This window comes from Erpetoichthys calabaricus, chromosome 3 (assembly GCF_900747795.2).
Source record: "Erpetoichthys calabaricus chromosome 3, fErpCal1.3, whole genome shotgun sequence".
NCBI classification, from domain to species: Eukaryota; Metazoa; Chordata; class Cladistia; order Polypteriformes; family Polypteridae; genus Erpetoichthys; species Erpetoichthys calabaricus.
The window spans coordinates 41,550,393-41,575,764 of NC_041396.2; the positions used below are offsets into that span (position 1 = coordinate 41,550,393).

At 36.7% G+C, this 25,372-nt stretch overlaps 1 protein-coding gene across 2 annotated transcripts in view; it reads right to left on the minus strand.

Annotated features, from left to right (window-relative positions):
* Positions 1–25,372, minus strand: part of foxp4 (forkhead box P4) — a 239,519-nt gene that overhangs the window by 157,495 nt on the left and 56,652 nt on the right. For both annotated transcript variants that reach the window (XM_028796682.2, XM_028796680.2), the window contains exon 2: positions 18,764–18,941. In XM_028796682.2, the coding sequence (XP_028652515.1) occupies positions 18,764–18,931 (168 nt within the window). In that variant the 5' untranslated portion in view covers positions 18,932–18,941. The remainder of the gene's footprint in view (positions 1–18,763; positions 18,942–25,372) is intronic.

The following is a 25,372-nucleotide window of genomic DNA, read 5'->3' on the forward strand; positions in this document are numbered from 1 at the left end:
ATCATGCTGGTGCAGATACTACAGGACACCATCAGAGGTCTTGTCAATCTTCTGATTTGACTCCACGGATATTCCATCTATTCGAGAGTAAATGAGCACAGCATCTGAGCTAAATATTTTGCATGAAAATGTGGTGTAGAAATAAGTGGTGTTGCTACTTCTTGAATAACACACACTTCCCTAAAACAGGCTGGTAGTGAGTTTGGCCTAGTAGCTGGGGTACAGGTCCATCAACCTTCAGGCTGCCAGTTCAACCCCCACTACTAATTAACTTTGTGTTCTTGAGTGAGTCCTTCTTTAACAACTAAGTGACAAACACTGTGCCTGTGAATATTTATTTAATTCAAGTTTATTTCATTATTTCTTTTTTGCAAAATAAAAATGCTCTTAAAAAGTTTGACTTTAACTTCAATTTAATGTGAATTCTCAAATGTGCTAAAGGAACAACATAGTTCATAACCAACAGGTAATAATAGCTTAAAAGTTAACTCCATGCAGTAAAATCTACTATCAAAGTCTTAATGTTATGCCAAAAATGGTTTATCGTCAGTTTATTTGGAATGGCGGCACTAAATTGGCCCTAGTGTATATGTGGGTGTGTATGGGTGTGTTTGTGTTGCATTGTTCAGAATTTTTTTTACATTATATATATATATATATATATATATATATATATATATATATATATATATATATATATATATATATATATGTATACAGTATATAGTGCATTTAAGCTATTCTGAGAAGGGCATATTCTTAACAGTGGACAAAAATACATAGAAATTTGCAGAAAAGATGCTTCTTCACTTCCACACCTTTATTTTGCTTTTAACTCAACGCAAGAAGAGAGAACACATTCACTAGATTGGCTAGGATAGGATTGAGGGGTGGGGGAGTGGGCTCAGAAAGCTCCCACTTTGTCAGAAATTTAGCTCCGAAGAGCCTAGAGGCAGGCCCTTTTAAAAGCATTGCAGGAAGTTAGTACACTGGAGGTCTCTTTGTATCGCCACGGTAACAGCTGTGGGAGTTCCTAGATGCTAGGCAACCCCTGGGACCCTGCTTGACCTTTCCCCTACCATGACCTCAGCTACAATGTAACTGTGCACAATTAAATCCTGGAATGCTTTTAAGCAGTGACACCTTTCAATAGGCCGACTGTGTCAGATTTACTGGATGTCTTCGCAACCATTCCCTACCCCGCCAACACAACAGCACACAGACCATCGTGTTCTCCATCTTAAAGGGAGATCACACCCCAATTCAAACTTGAGCCCCAGCTATTGTTAGTCAGCATTAGGTTTTCACAGAAAAGATGCGTTAATCTCTTTTCAGGCCAAGTAAGTCAACATTAAAGGGAAGCTGGGGAGGGTGGAGACTGCTGTTATAAGCCAATGAGAGATAAGCCTTACTAACAATGGGTCAGAAGAGCTCAGTCTATAGTGAGTACCTAATCGTATACCTATTACTGCTCAATGAGTGAGGAGGGCTGTGCAAATGGAAGAAATGAATCAAAGAAAGTTACATAAAATCGACTACCACTTCATGTCTTCTAACTGACTAATCACACTGTCTTCAGTGGCTCAATAGCAAGTTTTTTTTTTTTTGCTTTCATGGTGCCTGACAGCTACAGTACATATACCTGAAATCAATTGCTGGCTAACTAATTTTGCATGAAGAATCTGAAGGCTCTTCATGTGTCAGTGATTATTTTTTTCTGTTACTTCCTGAAGGCCACATTAGGACATTAGGCTAACACTTGACTCTAAACTGACCTGCTAAAAGTGACAGGGAATATACCTTGCAGAGAGGCCTGGTGCCAGCTTCAAGGCTGATTTCTGTCTTGCACTCTTCTCTCTCTATTAACAATTACAAAAAGAAAAGTTGATTTAATCAATCATTGATAAACAAACTTTTGACCACCTTTTCACTCTGCATCCTCTCATCTTGTTCTTGGCAGTGCTTAAAATTCCCACCCTAATATCGTCAAAACCTCCACCTTAAATAAATGTTTGTTTACTCGTTTATCTTGCTTACTGGACATCCTGAAAGGAATGAGATTAAGCAAGTTCAGAAGAAAAGTAAGAGGTGCCAGACAAAGAGGTGAGATAAGCATTTGTTTAGAAAAGCTATGCACTTCATAATATTCCTTTTTATAGACAAGAAACGAGCAGAGGGAATGTGATACCATGGATCTGTTCTTTGGGAAGAGGAGCAAAAAAATCATACATGGTCGTCAGGCTACAGAAATTTGGTATTATGAGAAAAATAACAAATGTTCTTTTATATGTTTAAACTACACAAAAAAGATGTGTGAAGACTATGAATTGATACATTTATGATTAATATTCTGGCGCACATCACAATATTCAAAGCCATTTAAATGTTATGCAATTCTTCCACTGAACAGCATACAAAGACACTCTCTTTAAACGAGAATTACTGTTTGGCATAGCATTGTTTGTTCCTGCAGTACGATGCAGTCCCTAAATGAGAATCATTTGGAGAATGGCAAATGAACCTAATAAAGTGTGTTCTTTCATCTTAATGATGAATCACATACTCGAGGAAACCAGTGGTAAGGGAAGGTAGGAATGACACCATAAAGTACTTCTTGATGCAAGGAATTGTGGTAATTTGGAACAAGCTGCCGAGACATGGAGTTGAAGCAGAAACCTTGACAAACTTTAAGAAGTTACTTGATGAAATATTGGGACAGCTTTGCTATTAGCTAAACAATGAGCTTGATGGACTAAATGATCTCCTCTTGGTGGTCCAATATTCAATGTCTGGGTTTGGACAGATGTGTGAGTTCAGTTCTTATATCCAGAACTAGCAAAACTCTTGGGCTACCCTGGGTAGTTAAATGTTTACTTGCTGTGAAAAAGTAATATAAAATTAGAGTAATTCACTTTGGTAAACCATTGTATAAATCATCCTGCAGTAAAATCTTCCAAATTTCTTGCAAAATTTGCCGTAACTCTTCTTTTGGTTTTAAATGTCTTTTTTCCCCTGTCCATGTGATCCCAAACAACTTCCGTTATGTAAAGGTCTTAGTCTAAGGTGGTCAACCTAATGCTGCATTTCATCTGCAGACTGCCTCTTCATGTAGATCTTAATTATGATTTTAGTGCGGTTAGAGACATTAATGTGCTGAAGATTAAGTTTTTGCTGAAAGTATAGCATGATGAGTAAAATGCTGTTTATATCTCTCAGCATTTACCATTCTATTGATTTTGACTAGACCCCCTACACTGTGGCTAAAATGCATTTGCAGACCATGACCAAGTCAATTTGGACTTACTGCTCTAAAATACTTTTTGCTACTAATTGTCACTTTGTGCTCTGTGGTCACTGGCATACTGCCATCTCTTTTGCTTGTTGTCTTTCTGTAAGAGCTGTATCTTTGCTGCAATATTCATTAAAATATAATTTCTTTTAATATATTGGTATCATCCAAGTGTGTATGTTGATGGCAGATGATCCGGCAAGATTCTGAACAAGCACTTTACTGGTGCTTCTTCTGCCCCTTTCAGTCATGTTTGTCAGATGCAGACATTATATTTTCTGTTTTCAATGTGTCCAGTTTCAATTTCTTTATGCCAGCTTGAGTACAACATTTTCAAAATACAATTTGGTATTTGGTATTACTTGCTGACTACAGCTTTGGTAGTACAAAACTTTGATTTTATGGATGTTGAAGTTTGTTAGCTTAACAGTTCCAAGCCTCTCCTTGTGTCATCACAGGATTTGTGATTACCATCCAATACGTCCATTTATTTGGTAAAATGTACCAGGACACATCTGGTTTGGCTATTCACTACCACATTCATATGAATGAGGAGTGCGGTTGATGGAGCTGGAATGCCTCAAGGTTTGGTATGGACCAAATCTGTGTTCATTTAGCCATCTCCCAAGATATCAATGTTTTGGAAAACAGAAGACATTTGTCAGTTTTTATTGTTTCAGTGTTTACTTGGAACTATTCTAATATTATACAGAGCAAATAACACCTTTAACACTAGAATTACCAGAGCCTACGAAAAAACTCGTAGATCCGTCCCACCTTAAATCGCTTCTCACCTCTCTGTCAGCGTCCTTTGTCCTGTAAATGTGTGGATAAGCAGCAAACAGCAAGCAGCCTGCTATCACATCCCCCACCCCCGCACATTTTTCTCAGCTCAAGTCTGTTTACCTGCGTGTCAGTTGCTTATAGTTGTATAGAGTGAGAAGTCAAGCAAAATGACACCTTTTATAAATACTATATCATTATTTGGAACACTTGCATTTCATGTGTGTTCCGTGTCTACAACGATCTATGTAAACACATCGTTAAAACAGAAACGTTTTTCATGTTTTAGTAATAATTGACAAAATGTAGACATGAAGTGTATAATGTGTGAAGCCTGAATTCCAAATATCAAAGAAACACTTTCACAAAAGGTACAAATATAACAGAACAAATGCGCTTTTATTCAAAAATATAACTGCAGAAAAAGAACCCGCCTTAGGGTGCGACACTGACACGCATTTGCTATAAGTGCTTCCGTGACGCAACGGTATCAGCTGTTGACTGGTAATCAAAATTTCACGGGTTCGATCCCGGATGAGTCTTTTTTGAGAACTGAGCAGCTCGTATTCTTACTATTTTAGAATAAAAACATACATTTGATTCCAATCTGTAACAGACGGTGTAATTTATGATACCTGTAAAGGTTAGCTTTGTTTTTTTTTTTATTCAGTTTTATTCTCTCAGCCACGTTCACGTTCCCAACCCCACCCTCCACACATTTGACACTTCTGTTTTCACATAGACGCACTATAACAGAGGTAAACTCAAATCATGACGACGGTTCTACATCGGAGCAAGAATGCACATCGCACTTTTGCCGTTGCTGTACTTTGTATATGTATATGGGAAGGTGAGAAGTGATTTAAGTTGGGACGGATCTACAAGTTTTTTCGTAGGCTCTGCTAATTCTAGTGTTAAACTCATTTTCTTTGGTGTCCTGAGATATACAATTACCTTATATCCCTTTAATAAAATGATCGTATATTTTGTTATATTTCTTCATACACAATATAAGGTACTAATGCACCTAATCATTTATAAATTTTACAATGTGATGTAGTATGCTCGATAGAAACCACAAATGTGACAAATCTTTCCAAATGTGCAAGTGTCGGAGTATAACTGCATGATTTAATAATATATTTTTGCACTGCATGGTGGTGCAATTAAACTTGCAGGGATTAAAGCAGTGCCCCCCTCTTCCCCCAATAAATCAAGTCAACTGCCACTTAAATGGTCACTGTAAAAAAGCATAGGACCAATGGGAACACACATTTTACAGGTAAATGTGCATGATCACATTGCTGGACAGGATAAAAATAAAACATGTATCTGTTATCATCTGAATTAGATAGATTCCAAGAACTCATAGGCACTGGTCACATCCAAAGGAGAGAGGGATAACTTTCTGGTGGTCTATTAGACACTTTAATATATGAGCATTTAATGCTTGTACTTTTGATAATATTTGGTTCAATTTTCATTGCAGAACAAATAAAAAAGTGACAGTTACATGTCTCACCTGTATCTTTGTTAAACCACTCAATCTTTCCCTGGGTCAGCAGTAAACCCGACAAAGGACACCTTATGGAACAAACTGGTTGAGTTGTGAATAATCAATATATGGGCAATTTATTATAACTACACCACAACTCTGAATTGTGTTTATATTAAATAAAAATTTCCTGAGATTCATTTACCTATATCTTTGTGCATTCTGGTTTTCCAAGATACACTGAGTGTGTACATAACTGTACATCACCATGATCAGCAACTGGAAAGCTTTCCAAATACCTGTGGCAGTAGCTTGTTATGATTACAGTCTTTACGTTTCTCTATAATTTCATGGAATGTTACAAGCAGTTCAGACTCACTGCAGCAGACAACTGTCCAAACAATTCACCCATTACTCCATCCATTTTTGGACCAGCTCAAGGAAATAATTATCACCAGGTTTAAGGCAGAACCAACTAGATTAGATACCAGACCCACACAGGGCATACCCAAACTCATTCATAACAAGCTAATATAGAGTGACCACTCAAACTAGTAACCAAGAGCTGAAGTTTACAATGATCACCATGGCTTCCTCTTGCCACCTTCAAGCAATTCAATATAATCATTTTTCCCCCTATATAATGAATTGTCATTAACTAAACGTACTAAAAAATAAAATCCACAATAACAGCCAATAAAATAATATATATAAACATAATATGTATATGAAGATCTTCAATATATATCACGTATTTTTCAATATTACCTTAATTCTCCTAATAGTAATAAGTAAATGGCAAAAAACATTAGGCTAAGCATTAAGTATGAAGGGCCTGTTTTTATATATAAAGCATACACAAACACACCAAGACAAACACATGCAAAGAAAATTCAAAATGTAAGAATGCAAAGCTATCTATGAGATAAAAAATATAAAGCATACTCTGTTTTTCAAAACTGAGTCAGTATTTTTATATAATCTCCAAATTAACATTTAGATTACCATTTTGACCAATATTAAGAATAAATGAATCGAAGTAATCATTCACCAAGAGTTTCACTCATCATTACTATTAAAGAGTTTTTCTCCAAGGAGAACAACATTGACTACATTTACATTATTACACTTTTGTTTAAAACCCACAGACATAAGTCTCTATTTTCGCCTTTTGTCCACACTTCCCTGGTGTTTTACCCCCCGAAAGCTGAGAATTTAGAAAAAGCTCTCCAGAGCCACATACTTCTAAAAACACACCTAAACTTAGCAAGATGGATGGGTAAAAAAGGAAACTTTTGAAAACGTAAACTCTAAGTCATGCGCTGATTTGTTCATGCTTATTACGTCAGAAATGATTTGATTAGGAGAGAAATAGGTATTCTGTTAATGATAATGAACATTTAATAAACTTCCTAACTTTAAAATTATGAACAGTTCTCATAAATTTTATATACACCAAACAAAATATAAATTTGTATACTGTATATTCAAGATAGATAGATTTATTACTTAAATGTAATTAATATCCTAAATAGATAGCACAGAAAAAAATAGATTTATTAAAAAAGCACAGGCATTTCCTTTGTGGTAGAAGAGAGTGGCCAGTGTTCAGCAAAGACTAGCTTACAGAATCTGGCCTCTGACCTCATATGCAGACACAGCTCTGATGAGGACAGCTGACAGATTTGATAAGAGAAAGCAAATCTCCTTTGACTAGGTTGTTATTCATAAAATAGCTTTAAAGAATGTATTCTTCTTTTCCAAATTTACCTATACAATGTAAAATAATATATATCTGAACTTCTAAATATTCAGCCTATAATAAAGCGGCCATTTACACAAAGCATTTATGTTTACTATACACACACTGACACACACCCAGTATGTATATTTGACCTGTTTATGAAAACAAGGTGTGTTTTGAGGTGTATAAACATGCATAAACATTTAGAGAAAAATAAAGAACAGTTAGTTAATTGTAAAGGACCATCTGTACTCTACCACAAGGTGATTTTTTTTCTTCCTAGAAAAAAAAAATTGGGGACGTAAGGATTAATTTCTTTCTTTTTTTTCTTTTAATGTAGACCAAACCATTCACACTAGACTGTGGCATTTCTCAGATGTGACTTTTCCTGAAGCTGATGAAGTAATTCCCATTTCATGTGTATAGAAAGGATTTAGCTTTAAGTTAGAAGAGAAATCTTGCTATATGCACCTCTGAAGTTCTCCCCTCACTCTCTCAGTGGTTTTTGTTGCTACTGGGGGGTGGGTTATGAAGCAGACAAGAAGCATTCCTCAGGGGGGCCCACACACCCCTTTCTGACATGTCTCAGCGCTACTCTCTATGTTTCTCTCTCTCTCTCTCTCTCTCTCTCTCTCTCTCTCTCTCTCTCTCTCTCTCTCCCTGTCTCTCTCTCTCTCTCTCTCTCTCTCTTTACCTCTATCCCATCTTTCTTACCCTCGGCAGCACATTTCTGTGCTGCTTCTGTTTGTTTGGTAAAGACTCTGGCTTTGACGTCTTGAGATGTCTGTGATTTCTCCGAGGCTCCCGAGGGGCTCAGGGAGAAACTGCTTTGTGTTCTGACAACTTGAGTTTGTGAAGAGGAGCTGAATGCTTTTTATGCCTCACCGCTTCTTGGCAGGGTGTTTAACCACGATCGCTACACAACTGCTTACAGGTGAAAGATCCCAGAAACACAAGACTAATATAAGCAAAGGATAAAAAAAAACCTTGACAGAGTAGACCTCTTGGTGACAAAATGAATGCTAGAAAAGTTTTATTTCCTTGTTTATATTAGATACCATCATAAGGAAGAGAAAAAAGTTATGATGAATAATTAGAACATACACTTGTCTGATATTATTTACTAAACATCTAAAAAAAAGTATGATGTAGACAGTGAGACTAAGTGCACAATGCAGAATAGTTTGTAGTTTGCTAAACATTATAAAGTGAAACAGCATTATAGAAATCCAGTATTCGTTAATTTTCCAAACTTACATTCCACTGTTAATTACAGTTAAAAAAGAGTTAAGTAAACCACAGACTCACAAAACATGCAATTTAATTTACTGTGCCTTAATTTAATAACTATTCACTATATACCTTTCTTTTATCCATATTGGAAGTAATGGCTTTGAAGGTGGTGGGAGTTAAAAAAAAAATTGTGCTTCTAGTATTGACCATGCATTTTAATGTAAAAAAAATGCTAATTAACTATAAATTAAAATTAAACTAAATTCTAACAGATCATGTGATGGAATAACAAAAGTAGTTAAAAAATAAAGTATCCCCCTGTCTTGGTGATTTCTTTTTTCAGTGCCAGTTTCCTTATTTTGCTGTAAAGTGTCATCCATAGCAAGTTTTCCAATAATAAACTGTCATTCATCCATCCATTTTTCTGAACCAGTGATTTGTGCAAAATATAGGAATGAACACTAAACAGTGCCAGTCTGCAGCTGGGCACAATCATTCACATACCCACACTCACTCACAGTTATGGGTTTCAAATAACCTAGCAGCATGTCCTTGGGATGTGGCCAGAACATAGATTGCAAAAGGGTAAAAAAAATCCAGTAAATGAACCAGGTCATTTGATATTTAAGCTAAGCTACCCACTTCACCACAAATCATGTACCAAGCCATCAACATGAGGACTTCACAACATAAAGTAAGGCAAAGCCATAGGGGGAAAGGAATAAAAATAACAAGTAAGGAAGATCCATAAAAGGTTCAATTGTACAATGTCTGGAACTGGGACAACTGCTCCTTGTAACAATAGTGAATACATATTTTTGATATACTATATTTATACACAAAAAATCTAATTTTTGATAACAAATTTTCAAGCATGTTCTGTCACATGTTTAGCAGTGTTATTCAACATACCATTAACAAAATGTACGAAATAAAGTATTATAATAGTCAAGTCAAGACTAAAAGTTGTTATGTCTGACTCTCTATCAAAAAGGGAGATGAATGTCAGAACAATGCCACATGTGCTCAAAGCAACCTCACACCTTTAATAACATCATTCATGCTCGAGACAAACACTCACATCCTTAGAGAACCAAACTGCCAAATTCCTTTAAATCATCACTGACTCAGCTTGAGAATTACTAGATCATCCACGGTCAGGAGCAGTAATATCTTTATTTATGACATTATTGTTGGCACTGAATAAACATCCTATCCTGTAAAGGCTGAACAATAAATAATAAACAAGTGTGAAATCATGTGCTTGATCACAGAACAATAAATAATAAGCAAGTTTGAAATCATGTGCTTGATCACTTGAGAAGTTAGGATGTTTAGGTAAAGTTGTGTCTCCATTTGAGTAGGTTGACCTTTCTGATTAAATGGTATAAGTACATCCAGTTTTGTGCTCAATGCTGCCAGCTCTGGCCCCCTTAACACTAAAATTGGATTAAGTGTATATAGTACATCTATGGATACTTATTGCATTTTAATTCTAGTTAGTAACTTCAATTCCTATCAAACAAGAGCATTCAGACATGTTAGTTGTACTATTTATGTGAAATCTTAAGTGTTATTAGTGATTGAAACTGACACAAAAATTAGTTTTGCTGGCAATTTCACAATTGTGAAAGACAAAACTCATTAAAAAGAATTTTTGTGATATTTTGAAGTTTTTTGGTGGGTATAAAACAAAAAAAACATTGCTCCCTAAAGCCTCATCCTCAATGTGTGTCTACCTGTTTTTTTTTCTACAGCGCATAATGTAGGAATCCACCTGCATACCAGTATAATCAATTCTATTTTTATGTCTCATTCACATCACGGCAGAAGTGCAGTGCATTTTTAAAAAAATGCAGCATATATTATACACAAAAGACACAACAATGTACATCATCATGTTCATTATTGTGTTTTCTCCACACGAAAACTGACTATACAAGGAAAGCCAATTTCCCCCAACCTCCCCCCATTACTTTGCAACAGCATTTTCCAGTTTCGTGATTCCTGGTGAAGAGGGTTTGTACGCTCCATGCACCGTGGAGCTTCTCAACTTTCATTTCTATCCCTTATGGACCTTTAGGATTATGATCGGAAAGATTTTCACCATTATTTGCAAAGTGGGAATCCTCTTAACAGCAAACATCTGATAGCATAACAAAATGCTCACAGGATGCTTGTGACAGGAAATGAGTCCAGTGGTTTTTTCCCCAACTAAAGATCATTATTTCTGGGAGATGCATGCCGAATTAATGTATAAACACCTTGTGTCAATAGTATAAATTTTGGTGGGAATGAAACACCATTTGTTGTGTAGAATTTTGGTGAAGCTAAGTTTCGCTACAAATTCAGCTTCACACAATCTGTTTCATTTGTAACTATGTGTTATGTATGGATTGTGTTAGTCAGTCATTTGGCACAAGTGATAAGGAAACCTAGTAGAGCTCACTTTGCTTGTGACTTGGGCAAAATTGAAGAATTGTTTGTGCACTTCGTCAAAATCCACAAAATGCAGTTAAGTCAATAAGGAAGGAGGAACTGAAGTTGTGACTGGATTATAATGGTGCATTGGTCTTTTAAGCGCTTCTCTGGTCTAGAAAAGCATCTTTCAAGTATGCCGGACTGATTGTTGTGGCCAAAAATGTGGCCTGAGCTGAGGGGAAGCAGTGCTAACCACTGTGCCATCCTATATCAAACAACAAAAGATGAAGATGAAATAATAAACACAAACAAGATATAAAATGGCCACAAAATATCTATCTATATACATATTTATCTATATATCTATCTATATATAATCACTGTGTTTACACAATCCTATAAATGTTTGAGTACTGGTGGCTGGACCTGGCTGGCACTTTCTTATTTGAGCTTCGGAGTACCAGCAGATAACATACGTGTACCGGCACACCCAGACAGCCTGTGCTGCAAAGGATCAGCTTGATATACTCAGAGAGTTGTACCTGATCTGCTCTACATAGCGAGCAGCATAACATGATTAATCCAGCAGTGAAGATACAAAGTACAATAAATCTATGGAGAACAACTAAATATTTTCATAATTTCTCATTATGGTTAGGTAATGTATCACACAAATTAAAATACTACAAGGGTGCAAATCCAGGTGGAGTAGTGACATTAAGCATGAACAAAGCAGAATGGACAGTGATGAAAAGATTAGATGGAATACTCTAAAAGAACACAGTAACGAAAAAGTGTGATGGAGCACTCTTACAGTACACATGTGTGAAATTCTGCTTATGGCTAGTACAGATCTGTGATGTCACACTGGTCTTGCAAAGCATCATGGGGCGCTGGGAAAAAGAAATGTTTGTCTAAGCCTGCTGCAAAGTGAATTTCCAGGAAATTATTCGACAAAGTCTCCAGCAAATACAGCATATTCACCGTGAAAAAAGTTTTGCTGAACTTCTTCCCATTCCCACTTCCAAAATAAACACCACATTTCCTAAACCTGCTTAATCCAGTTCAGGGTAATAGGACCCCAAGAGAATCCCAACTACACAGGATACATCATATTCTTTTGTGTATTCTGATTTCTTTGTAGGCCATTATATTGCCACAAATTACTTCCTAAACCGATGTTTGGAATTTCCATGAAAAAATGTTTCATATAGAGTTGATACACTCTTACCTGTTAATTGGCACTATTTACATGTGTGAGAATGTACTCTGAACCTACAGTCTTGCGCCTGATTCTGCCAAGATGTGCTCAACATCCAATGACTAGGAATTGGATTATGCTGATTCAGGCAGCTGATGGATAGATGAAAGATTTGAGTGTATTCTTTGAATATTTATTTATATGTATTTATTTAGAGTAAAACTCTCACTAAGTTGACACATAGAGATTCATCTGCATCCAAAACGTTTAATATATATGGAGGGGGGCTTTATTTGGGAATTTAATATAAAATTTTTTGTTTAAGTTGTATTTTATACTTAACAAATTCTTCAAGATTTATTCATGACATCTCCAGCCAAAGCCCCCCCAACTACAATTTTATTTATTAGATTTGCTTTCACTACATATATTGGCACATGTCCGGACTTGGTGCTACCACATCTAGAATGCTATTTAAATGTTTGACAACATTTGTCTATGTTGTCAAAAATGTCAGAAAATATTGGCCCTAACAAGTTTAAACATTGAAACAACCCAAAAAATGGTTGCCAAATATTATAAATACAGTGAGTGGCCCATGCTTTGACTGATTTTTAAGCCAAACAAGTGTATCCCAAGCTGGGTGTTACCCTGATACAATAGCTATACTTCACTAAAACTGATCATTTTTCCACTGTTATAAGCGTACATGCTTGCATATAAACCAATACTCATTCCATACACAATGGCGTGGTTAAAGATGCACCTGAATACTAAATATGAAGGCTCACATTAAAATCCTGCAAATACATATTTTAATACAACTATCTTCTAGTTAGGCATAGCTCCCTTGATTCAATTCCCAGCATAGTCTTTTTAAAGTTGCCATGTAAATAGGAACTTTATAGTCAGCTATGTATGACTCAGGTTTTAATCACAGTCACCTTTATAGAGGCAAAAATGGAAAGAAGTGAATTAAAAAAAAAGATCAAGCAAATTCATGATCTTAATTAATGGCATTTTACAGTGATTAAGGGCTCAGTACGCAACTCTTGAGCTATACAAAGTTTAATCTTTAAGGTAATAAATAGCACTTTGTCTGCTTGCCATACAGGGAACAATGATATCATCAATTGAGAATAATAACAGTGGCAGGCCTTTGCCTGATTCATTAAAACATAATTCTAGTTAACAGTGGAAATTTGGTATTATTTATTAATTTTAAGTTTTAATACTAGTGATTCCCTAGCTTATTTGTAGGTTGAGTATTCCACCCAATACACTACTTACACTGAGAAGCCAACTACTACTTGGAAGCAGCGCCTGAGAAACCACCACGGGAAACACTGCTGTTAAACAAATACTTGATGCCTAGGGATACATGTGTGGTTTTTTTTTATTTGTATTAGTTTTTAAATGGTTACAAGCTCTGTTAGATGTTTAAAGGTAACTTTACAATCTCAGTGAGAACTGACCATAATGAAAATTTCCTCTTTCTTTCTGATCAGTTTGTGTCAAATCTGTGGTATTTTCCATTCAATTTAATGGTCAGACAGACGTGAATAGCAAGCAGACATGATCAAGTTTTACAATTGGATTTCCTTCCTCCCCCACAAAATCCCCTCTGTCTGAACTCTGAAGCAAGTCAACAGTCTAAGGTTAGAGGTGATACAGTGTCAGAGGTCAACCCGGCCACCAGAATGTTAAAAAAACCTCTCCACATTGGGCAAATATGTCACTGGCAGACCTGGTCCAAAGCGGAAAACCAATCTACAATAACCACAGTCCATTGCAGACCGCACTTACTCAAACAAGAATCCCAAGAGAAAAACAAGACATATAAAAGGAGGTCACTAACAATGGTGCCAGAATACTACCTACCCCAAAGCAGACTAAATGCATATCATAAACCTGCAAAAAGTACTCCTCACAACCAGATAAAAGTTAACAGTAGAACAATTTATTGTAACTTATTTGTGTTTAAAACAAATCAACACTTCTGCTACTTAAGATAAAGATGAATTGTAAAACAGGAAAAGGCTTGCTCCAGAAGACTCCTGATTATACAGTAAAAGATACATAGCTTAGCTGCCACTCAGAAGTAAAAATGTGTGGGGGATGCGGGGGACAAGAGGTGAGAAGTCTAATTAGGAGCATTACATCCTCAAAAGAAGAAAAAACACCTTGCCATTTGGGAAGTAAAAGCCAACTCTCCAAGTCACTTTTGCTGTCTATCTACTTATAGCAAAATGATTACACACTTAACCTCCTTGAGACCCTAAATACTGTAAAGCTGTTTTTAAAATAAATGGATGGATTATTTCAAATAATACCATTGCTTCCATTCTCTCCACTGATATGATAATCCATTATTTCTTTATGCTGTAACGGTTTACTGATTGTCTCCAAATTGTTCCATTAAATTCTCCCTTACCTAAACTTACCTGTTAGCCACAGGTTACCTCTTCTGAAAACAGCACTGATGCTGTAAGAATGTGAAACAAACATTACAACACTCCTTACATCTGCAAAGAAACATCCCTCTTTTTAGATATTACCCAACATTCCCTACTTGTGGGTCTAACCCCAAAACCTCCTTAAATAACTTCAACCACTTGTATTATTTGAACGTAACACAGGAAGGTCATGGGTCACTCCACTACACAAAACCTAAAGAAGGACAGAAGCTTCTGCAGCCTGTCATGGCAAATCTCAGCAGCAAGGCTGCGAGACCCTGCTTGTACTCACAGAGGCACGTGTGCAGAGCAGGCAGGGTTATATGCTTTCTGAGCACGGCAAAGTACATTCAATTCTGCTAGTGTCGCCGGCAAACGAACAAGTGTTCTATTTACCTTTCGCCGTTTGTTCTAATACACATACGCCCCGCTTTTCTCTGTAACAATTTATTTATTTATTTATTTGCTTACACGCACTGTTTGATCCCTCGGGGCGATGCAATGTGTCACAGTGCGATACATTCTGCTATAGCAAAATCTACTCAAGAGGAGAAACATTTAGGAGTATTACACGGATGATTACACTTTGGATCAGGTGGCAGGAGACTAATGGTATAAATACAGAAAAAAAATGAAAAGAAGGGAAAAACAGCCTGTGTTTGCAGGTAATAGATTTTCAGTCCTTACAGTGTAAAGCCTTATATCTTTCAGGTTTACATATGTTAGGTGGTAAGTAGACGCTGTCATGCATTTCCCCACATTTCGTTATGATTTAATTAAAGATACATTTGCCACAACCCACTGCTAACAACACAGCACTGTATCTGGATTAACAGTCTTCAAAGCTTGAGAAGCGGCTAGAAAAAAAGTTCTGACTGCATTTGAAAAGATACACCATCCTAAAAATGACTTTCCACTAAGAGCAGCAGGAAGAAAAGAGGATGATAGCTTATTCATAGGTGTTTGTGAATTACAAGAAGAAATGCTTAAGGAGCATCACTTCTACTTTAAAAAATGCATTCAGTAGATATTTTTGTGTTGATGCAGAGAGATGATACAGAGGATAATAGTGAGATGCCAGTTGTTCTTTTTGCTGCTTTTTGTACTTGTTTGAATCATTTTTTGTTTGTCTTCAGCATTTTATGCTGTGCACAGAACCTGTTTTCTTCTAGCTTTTTTGATATATGCCCTAGTTTTTTGCATTTGTTGATCCAAGTTTCTGCATTGTGACAAACACACAATAAAGTGTTCACACTTCCTCTTCCAACCATTATACTTCTGGGTATATTTTGCATAATACGTGGGTCTCACACAAAACAAACTAATCCTAAGAACTTGACAAAAGCATGCAAAAATACTGCTTTGAAGGCTTGCATATCATCTGCACAACAGCTCAGGCTAAAACTATCTTAATGACTGTGATATTACTACAGCCACACAGTGGTGTGCCCAAGAAGACAGTGGGAACCAAAGAACCTGCAATTTTCAAGTTTTACTGAACCTGTAGAAAAACTGTAATTTAAACCAATCAATAAATAGATTAAGTTGTTTACTGGACAATATCAGTAACTGTACCTCAGTAAGTAAGCTAACAAAGGAGAACCGATTAAAATAATGTTTTAGCAAACCATAAGGCTGGGTCACCTAGATTACCAGTATATACATCTAACATCTAAGGAAGGAATATACTGTGATTATAAGGAAAAGTAGACCTAAGCAGGATGGATTGGTAAGCATTACAGACAGAAGTCTCTTTAGTAAACATTGACTGCTGAGGAAGGAAAGTTGAAAAAGAACAGGGCAGTGAGCCCTTGGGAAGAAAAGATGTCTGTAGAGCCAGTCTTGATTGACTTTAAGGAAACAGAGTGCTGGAAAGCACTGATAAGTTGAAAAAATTAAATATGATGGAAGAGTGGTCAACAGGTCATGCATTTTAAGCTTCCCATAAAATCAACACTCTTACATTATTAAAATGACGCTGTGGGCTTATCAAAAATAAGAGGTCCAACTAACCATGCAGAGTTTGACAGCTGAGAAGAGAGAACTGATGGTGGATACGACATACCTGCACCTGAATACTTAAATTACCAAAACAATCTTCACGACTGCCTCATGTACAATGTCGCTGAGAACCAAGAAAAAGCTCAGATAGTACAAGATAAATATTTCAAAAGATTCCATACAACTTCCCTAAAGGTACGTTGGATCCCAGGATGTCAGCAGCTTAGAAATGATGTCTGGAACTCTTGAATAAGGAAAAAAAATCTGCAGTGCAGGTTGATCTATCATGCTGCCAAATGGCCTAAAAAGATTAAAATAGGAGGTGACCAATTGTGAAAATATTCTCCAAAGGTAATAAGCACCATCATCTGACTCTGCCGGAGCACTGACCTAATTCCCGTGGAATTATAATTGAATTACTACAAGACAATTATATGATTTCTCATGACATTTACCTCATAGCTTTCCTAAGTTAAAAAAGGTTTTGAAGCCAGATTACTGTGAATGACACTGCTTATGCTGAATCTGGAGAAGGTTGGGAGGGGGAAGTTCTTCTAATTAGGGTCGAAGGAAGTTAATAAAAAAAAAAAGAATCCAAGAAAAATGGAGTATAGGAAAACAATCAAGATTTAACTGCTAAATCTTCCATTGGACAGTCATTTTCTGAATCTCCTTTCTCATGGCAAGCTAATGCCAAAACCAGCAGCATTATGCACAAGATAGGAACTAAATGCAGACAGATTGTAAATCCATCACACTATACAGTCACATCAGAGAAGTTTCAATCTTTGGGAGAAAGGAAAGAACAAGATTATCCAGAAAGAAGCTGTAAACTCCACATGTACAGTGACCTGAGTGGAAAAAGTAGCAATGACAACAGTTCAAACCATTACATATTGCCTTATACATATTGTAGATTACTGGAAGAAATCTGGAATTATAAATAGAAATGATGCATGTGCTATTTAGTAAGAAAGGAAATAAACAAATTAAAATTATATTTTCATAGATGGGAAGTATGTTAGTAGAGCAATTAGCTGCCATTCCAGTCCAAAGACCTGTACTGAATAATCTTCTACATCAACATCCACATGTAGTCAACATATATCAGTCACTTTTCTCCAATATTCTGAGTGACTGTTGATGTGCAAGTATTTCATTTGACAGAATTGTGTCCTTTCTAGTCTTGATTCCTACCTTCAGTCCAATTTTAGTAGAACAGGTTACAACTTCACACTACACAGTGAAGGAAAAAGCAAATTGAAAATGTATAGATGGATATTCACTGACGTGTTTAATCAGTCTACAGATTAAGCATTTCATCTCCACCTCGAAGTTTACAAAAAAAAATAATAAAAAAGGCACTACTGTGTGTTACAAACAGCTTCTACTAACATCAGCCCTGCCATGTTCATTGACTTGGTCACCTAGGATTCTTATTAACCTTAATCTGTCACATTGAGGTCAATGATACATGTAATTGTTCACAAATACATTATTTAATTTTATATTATTTATATGTTTCTTAATATGAACTAAGTAATGAGAAGACAATATAAAGTAAGTGATGAAAAGGTGATTCCCCTATTAAATTTAAAATGAAAAAAATACAAATGTCCTGGGGTCACTGACTCAAAGGGAGAGATAACTAGGAATGAATGGGCTAGTGCTTGTTGTTTTGTTTTCTTAGTTTTTGTTTCTACTGACCCTCCTAGCTTTCACCAAACTGCCTGCTGGGGTGAAGGCAGAGGTTTGCACTATCTACAGTAACTATGCCCTATCAGCCTCACCCATTAACATGCAGATGCAAGTTACAATTTGCACTGCCATAAACGTACCTGTAAGCTCTCTATGAGCCGATTAATGCAAAGCACAAGCTGAAACAAATCAAACTAATAGCACACAAAAGAAAAAATTATTTTTAAGGACAGAAAGAAAATGTAAAGAGTAATATATGTACAATTAGATTCCAATACAAACAGTCTTAAGAAGAAGGTCCAAGGTTGTGAGTATGTAAGTATATGCAAGCCAGAATGCTTCCCCTTGGGCTTTTTTTAAGCTTTACAAGTTGAACTACAGCTACTGACTGCTAGTCTAAGGTGTGCATTATTATTAAGAAATAAAAGAGAGCAAGACATACTTGCTGTTGCTGAAGATGCAGCAAGTCAACAGGGCTCACTTCCCCATTGGCTTCCACGCTGGACCCGCCTTCTCTCCCACCACTGTCTGGCTGGCTGCTCAGACTGCTCACTCCATTCTGACTGGAGGGGGTAGTTCGAATGGTCTCAGTTGCCGATTCTACCATCATCACGGGTCACCTGGAAAATGGAGAGTGAAGAGAAAGAAGAAATCAGACTTGGAGAGCCCTTAAGGTAAGTACAAAAACACCAGGTGATGCAGTCATCACACTTTCACAAGGAAGTTGCTATTAAGAACATTTTATGTAGCTCATGCTTCTTTTTTCAGTATTGAAAAGAAATTATTCGTACATTTTTTAAACTAAAGTAAAGTCTGTAATCAGCCCCATCTTTTTTTGGTGAACTGGTACAAAGCAGTTTTTTGCTCCAGCTTACCCCTGGCCATAATATACAAAACCACTCAAAAGAATCTCAGAATGAGTTCCTCTGTCTTGTTTTTCTTCTTTTTCCAGTTGAAAGAGGAAAAAGAAAAAAGTATCATATTTCACACCAGTAGACTCAAAAGATTGACAGAAGCAGGCTGTATGCTACTGCCGGGACACAAAGCCCTCTGGGCAGGAACACAAATAAAATGCTAAACAAACACCAAACAATGCCAACAACAACTCTCATGTTTGCCTGCAAATTCCTCCACAGGCTGCTGTGAACAGGTTTCTGTTGCTGGAAGGGTGTGGCTGGGTGTGGAGGCATGTGCTCGAGGCAGTGCCAAGGGATGGTGGGCAAGAAAAGGTGAAATCAGAGGAAGGGAGGGAGAACTGCTGGATCAACAGGAAGCCACGCCCCACTGGAGTTATAGACTAGTCAAACTTTATAAAATACACTCAAAATGAATCTATAAGAAATGTGAACTAATGGCTAACAAATTACGTTTTAAACTGCAAAGCCAATGGTTCAGTACTTGACTTTTATTTTGTGTGTGTTTTTGCCATTTAACCAACCTGTGTTCCATGCATCATTATTCCATTTGTATCACACCTCTGCACTTGTAGTATACAGTACCTTGAGATGGCACCCACATCAAAAGGGCACTATGCAAACTGAACTAATTGTAGAACAGCTCTTCATTTGTAAACTGCCTTCACTAAATAAAAACAATCTACCTTATCTAGTGCAATTCTGTACTGAACACCACAGATAAACAGAACTATTGTTTACACAAACTGTTTACACCTGGGGCACTGGCAGTTTAACTGACTTGTCCAGGGTCGCACTAAGGGGTTTGGACGGGAAAAATTAATCAGCAGCTTCTTGGTTAAGGGTCTAGTTCATTAGCTACACAAACATGTCTCCAAACAAGTGTCTTTCCAACCACTTGTAGAGAAAAGCCAAGCAAAATGACACCTTTTATTGGCTAACTAAAAAGATTACAATATGCAAGCTTTCGAGGCAACTCAGGCCCCTTCTTCAGGCAAGATGGAATCTTTTTAGTTAGCCAATAAAAGGTGTCATTTTGCTTGGCTTTTCTCTACATTCATAATGGCTAACACGGTACAACACCCTAGTACTACAACCACTTGTAGAAACGTTTCTGCATTGATCAGGAATCTTACATGGGTCTACTGCTATGCTAACTATTATACCACAAGGAGGAATATAGTTATTGTATGTTTACTCTAAGAAAGGCACAACATAAAATCAAAATTGTTGGCATCAAACTAGCAATATGCATGTTGAAAAATTCTGTTTACATCTGGAACAAAACAAACAATCAAGCAACAGTAAATGACTTAGTTTTCAGTAATTTTCTAAGGCATTTTTAAGAAGAATGTAACACAAATACATGCTGGGCAAACTGTAACACATTTTTTAGATACCTATTCATATACTGTACTTAGAGCCAGGGCTGTTTAAAAGACAGGTAATATTTTATAAGGGTATCTGTCATCCATGTGATTTGAGCCTGTAAAACTTTCAATTTCTAGTCTTAGCTTCTTATTCACAAGACAATGTGGCTATCAAAAAAAAGGCAGGCAGTACGGCCTACTGGACTGTAAGGCATAAGGCTAACACTTCGATCCCCTTGACTCATTTTCTATGTAACAAAGAGTAAGCCTGAAATCTTCCAGTTATTAAGATGTACAGATTTGTTAATAAATTGTACTAGTGTGACTTGTAAGACGCTTTGTATAAAAGTGCCAGCAGAATAAGAATGTTATATAATGTGCTTGTATCAGCTTTCAATTAATCTTTCTATGAAAGTAAATTGGAGATTCATATGAACTGCTTAAGATGGTGTGGAAGCTTCATAAACAACTCTATACCAATTAGAGCTTTTCAGAAAATGTAACTATAAACAGGAACTTTAGATATTCTATCCATTCCTAACCTTTTAAATAGAAATAATATTCAAGTGGCATTTTTTCCATATGTTCCCCTCTGAAACCACCTGTCATAAGTACTGTAGTTTAGACATAATAATACAGGAGCTCAGATTACAACAGTACTACTTATAATACAAAGGTTTAGTCTTAACAGCAAATTATTATAATATTAAATATATATATATAAATTTGAGGAAAGGCTTGAAAAATGGCTTCCTTTTTATATCTTCAAAACATGAAGAAGATTTTTAGGCAGAAGCACAGGGTGATCTTCAGGTGACACAAATTGAGGAGTTGTGCTTTGTGTGACTCGGGAACTGAACTGCCTCCCATCAAACTAGTAAACTTGTGTAGTCTTTTACAAATTTCAGTATAGTATGATTTCCAAGGGAATTTGACTATAGCTCCTTTGTTGGCTGGGGTTTCAAATTTATCATTCATAATTACAGAAGACAGGGTATAGAAAGAATGCAATAGAGTAAGACAGCAAAGAGGATGCTAAAACACATGAGTGTGCACCCTCAGGCAATTCTAGCTCCTGCTCTAGCTATTCATCTTATGTGTTTCTAGCTTACTATTTGTACCACCCTCTGAATGTCAGCAAATACAAAACAAGAGTGTGAAGTGATTTATATTACTGTGTTGTTTTTTTTTGAAGGGCTTTACATTGAATAGGCATCCATCCATCCATCCATTATCCAACCCGCTGAATCTGGACATAGGGTCACGGGGGTCTGCTGGAGCCAATCCCAGCCAACACAGGGCACAAGGCAGGAACCAATCCCGGGCAGGGTGCCAACCCACCGCAGGACACACACAAACACACCCACACACCAAGCACACACTAGGGCCAATTTAGAATCGCCAATCCACCTAACCTGCATGTCTTTGGACAGTGGGAGGAAACCGGAGCGCCCGGAGGAAATCCATGCAGACACGGGGAGAACATGCAAACTCCACACAGGCACGCAGGAAGGACCCGGGAAGCGAACCCAGGTCCCCAGGTCTCCCAACTGCGAGGCAGCAGCGCTACCCATGACGCCACCGTGACTGAATAGGCATTTACCTAATAATACAGTCTTCCATTCCCTTGCTATTGATTAAAAGACACATAAAAATGGGAAGAGGACATTTTTAAGCTGATACAAAAATTAATTCATATGAAATTAAATAAGTAAAGTGGCCAATTAATTCATTGGGCCCATTAAGCCTGGCCACAGGCATACAAGTGATTTTTTGAAAGGATGCATTCGCCTACATGTGCAGGTTTGCTCAGGAAATATCAAAGATTCAGTCCTGTAGGAGGAAGCTTTTGGCCAATGATCTGTCATTATGTCACAGTTTAAAATGTCCACATAGCACAAGATAAACTGATGGAAAGCAGGATGCCACACTGGCATTAGGACATAGTTCCTAATACTGATACCTCACATACCCAGTGTCCTGGGATCTAAGTCTACGTCTGGCCATGGTCTGCATAGAGTCTGTAATGACTGTAACAAACCTCCCTTATTTGTCTGAGTGTAAGGCTTTGCAAAGAGCTGCCACTTTATGAAGAGTTGGTTGCTGCCTTGTGCCTAATACTACTCTGGACTGGATTAGGAAAGCTTCAGGATATCATGTAAGTGATGTTACACTGACACAGAGGATAACTGGAGTGGGACCTGAAGTTTTTTCACTGGCTACACAGTCATGTGCTCTGTAGTAGAAAAAAAAAATGGTAAGTAGAAACCACTCTGTCTTCAATTGTTGTCAAAACTATTAAAATATGTAGGTAAAGCATTTACATATTTTAGTTTCAAAGATCATTTTGCTGCTTCACTTTTCAAATTGTCCACATGCTTACTTTTACAATATGGCCATCCATTAGCATATTGGCTGTTTAATACAGAATCATAGTTTATTTAATCTGACATGCAGCTTTTTCACAAAATAGCCCCTTTCAAATTTATTCATACACATGAAAAGGAAAACAGAGAAATTTTCCAATAAATAGGGAGCTTCCCACACCATCATCAAGAGCAAGGGTGAATGCAATTTGTGACAAACAGCTTAATAAGAAAATTCAATAATTAATTCCATAACCCAAAACAAGACATAAACAGAAAAATAGGCTCATGAGATAGTAGAGTAACAAAGCTGGAACAGAAAATAATTATGATGAGAGCTTCCATTCTGGTAACCTTCCATCATGCCTTGCTTTGTCTTTATATAACACAGGAATAAATGGCTTTAGAAAATGGATGGATGGATATAAGTAAATCTTTATGGCAAGGGGACTTGCTCATTGGACATCAAGTGGTAACAAGTGAAATTTTTAACTGGATATCACCCACATTCTACAGTACAAAAACAAGAAGAAGAAGAAGAACACCTTTTCCAAGAAACAAATTCCAGAATTTCCCTAATAATATTTGTAATGATGGCCCTTTTATCAGAGGCTGTTAACAGGTTTTCAAAGAAGCCGGTTTACTTTTATATATTTCAGGTTAGCTTTTCCACTGGAAACATCCTAAGGATGAGTGAAAGTTCTTTCCTAGTCACTAAGAACAGGACATGTAAGGAACCACCAGTGAAGTCTGATAATGAGACATACAACTGGAGTTCTTTAACTGGTTCCCATGTGGCTTGCTTCAGATTAGGTTTGTCAGGTAGCTCATTCATTGGAAATGTTCTAAAGGCTAGTAAGGGTTCTCTTATTTGAAGCTTTCTTTAGAGATCCTAACTCTAAACCACCCACCTTGATTTACTCCTAATGAGAGCTACAATGGGAATTGTTTAATTGGTTCCCACATCAGTTATCTCAAGATAACATTTGTCAATGCTGTTCTTTTACTGGAAACTTCCTAAAAATTATTACATCTTCTGCTGGAAGTCTTCCTTAGGGATGTGGAATAAAACATAAATGAACAGATCCTTTACTGGATACCACTAAAAATGTCTGGTAATGAGACCTGTAATATAAGTTCTTTAACTGGTTACCACAGTTTGTCTTTAGTAAGGACAGAAAGGGAAAGGCTTCTAAAGCAAAGTAAAAGCTACTTTTAGGAATACTTGCCAAGAGAATAGTAAAAAAACCGAAGTGAAGAGATCACTCAGTGAAAGCCACCAGAGATGTCCGATAAGGAGGCACTTAACTGGATACCAAATTGCATGCCTAATGCTAAGATATATTGGTAGTGCTCCTACTTTAGAAACTAATAAAATAATAGTAACACATCTTTTATATACAGTATATAGCACCCTAAGCCTTAGAAAAAAAAGTAGAAGCTTTCACAAGTCAATTTCCCTATAGAGCAGAAATAAGCTATTAACTAGTGGAAATGACTAAAGATGTCTGTTCATGAGACCTGGACCTGAAGTTCTTTAACTGGCAATACAGACATGTGCCCTGTAGTAAAAATTTTTAGGATAACCAGAAACAACTCTTGAGTTCAATTGATGTCACAGTAATTAAAAATGTGCATATATGTATGTGTGATTTTGTGAGAAAGAATATGTGCATGAAGAAATTCTATGTTGGGGAACTGAAGATAATTATGCTAAACCACTTTTCAAGTTGTGATGCTTCAACTATCCTAAAGCTTATTTTCTGTCCAGCAATATGGACATCCATTACCATACAGGCTGTTTTACAGAGAATGATACTTGAAACAATCTGATGTGTTCTTTTTTCTCTTTATTCTTGGACATAAAATGCAAACAACTCTGCAAAATATTTTTTGTAGCTGTTGGCAATTTTGACCACAATGTACACACATGAACAGAAAAACTAGAGAATTCCAACATTATTACAAAAGGGAAATAAGGGGCATAAAAAATGGGACAAAACATACAGTTGTGAAAGTCATCAAAGATGACCAAGAAATGAAGTGCTTGTTGATTCATGGTGTCCACATGTTCTATGCCCGGATTGACTTTCATGCTTGTATTCTTTTTATTTGTACAAGCTTCACCAAATCAAATATCATTTAATTTTATTGTGGCAATCAAGTAGTGTAAAAAAAAATTGACTGCATACAAGACTTTTTGTCTGGTAGTAAAGTTTGTGGCTCTTTTATTAAAAACTTACTACACAGAAGCAGAAGGTCTAAGACTAAAAGCTTTTCCAAAAAAAAGTTGAAATAAAACGTGAGTGAGATTCTTCAGTAAAACTACTGAAGCTACCTAGTAATGAGGCCTGCAACTGAAGTTGTTTAGCTGAATAACATAGTTTGTCTCATACCAAAA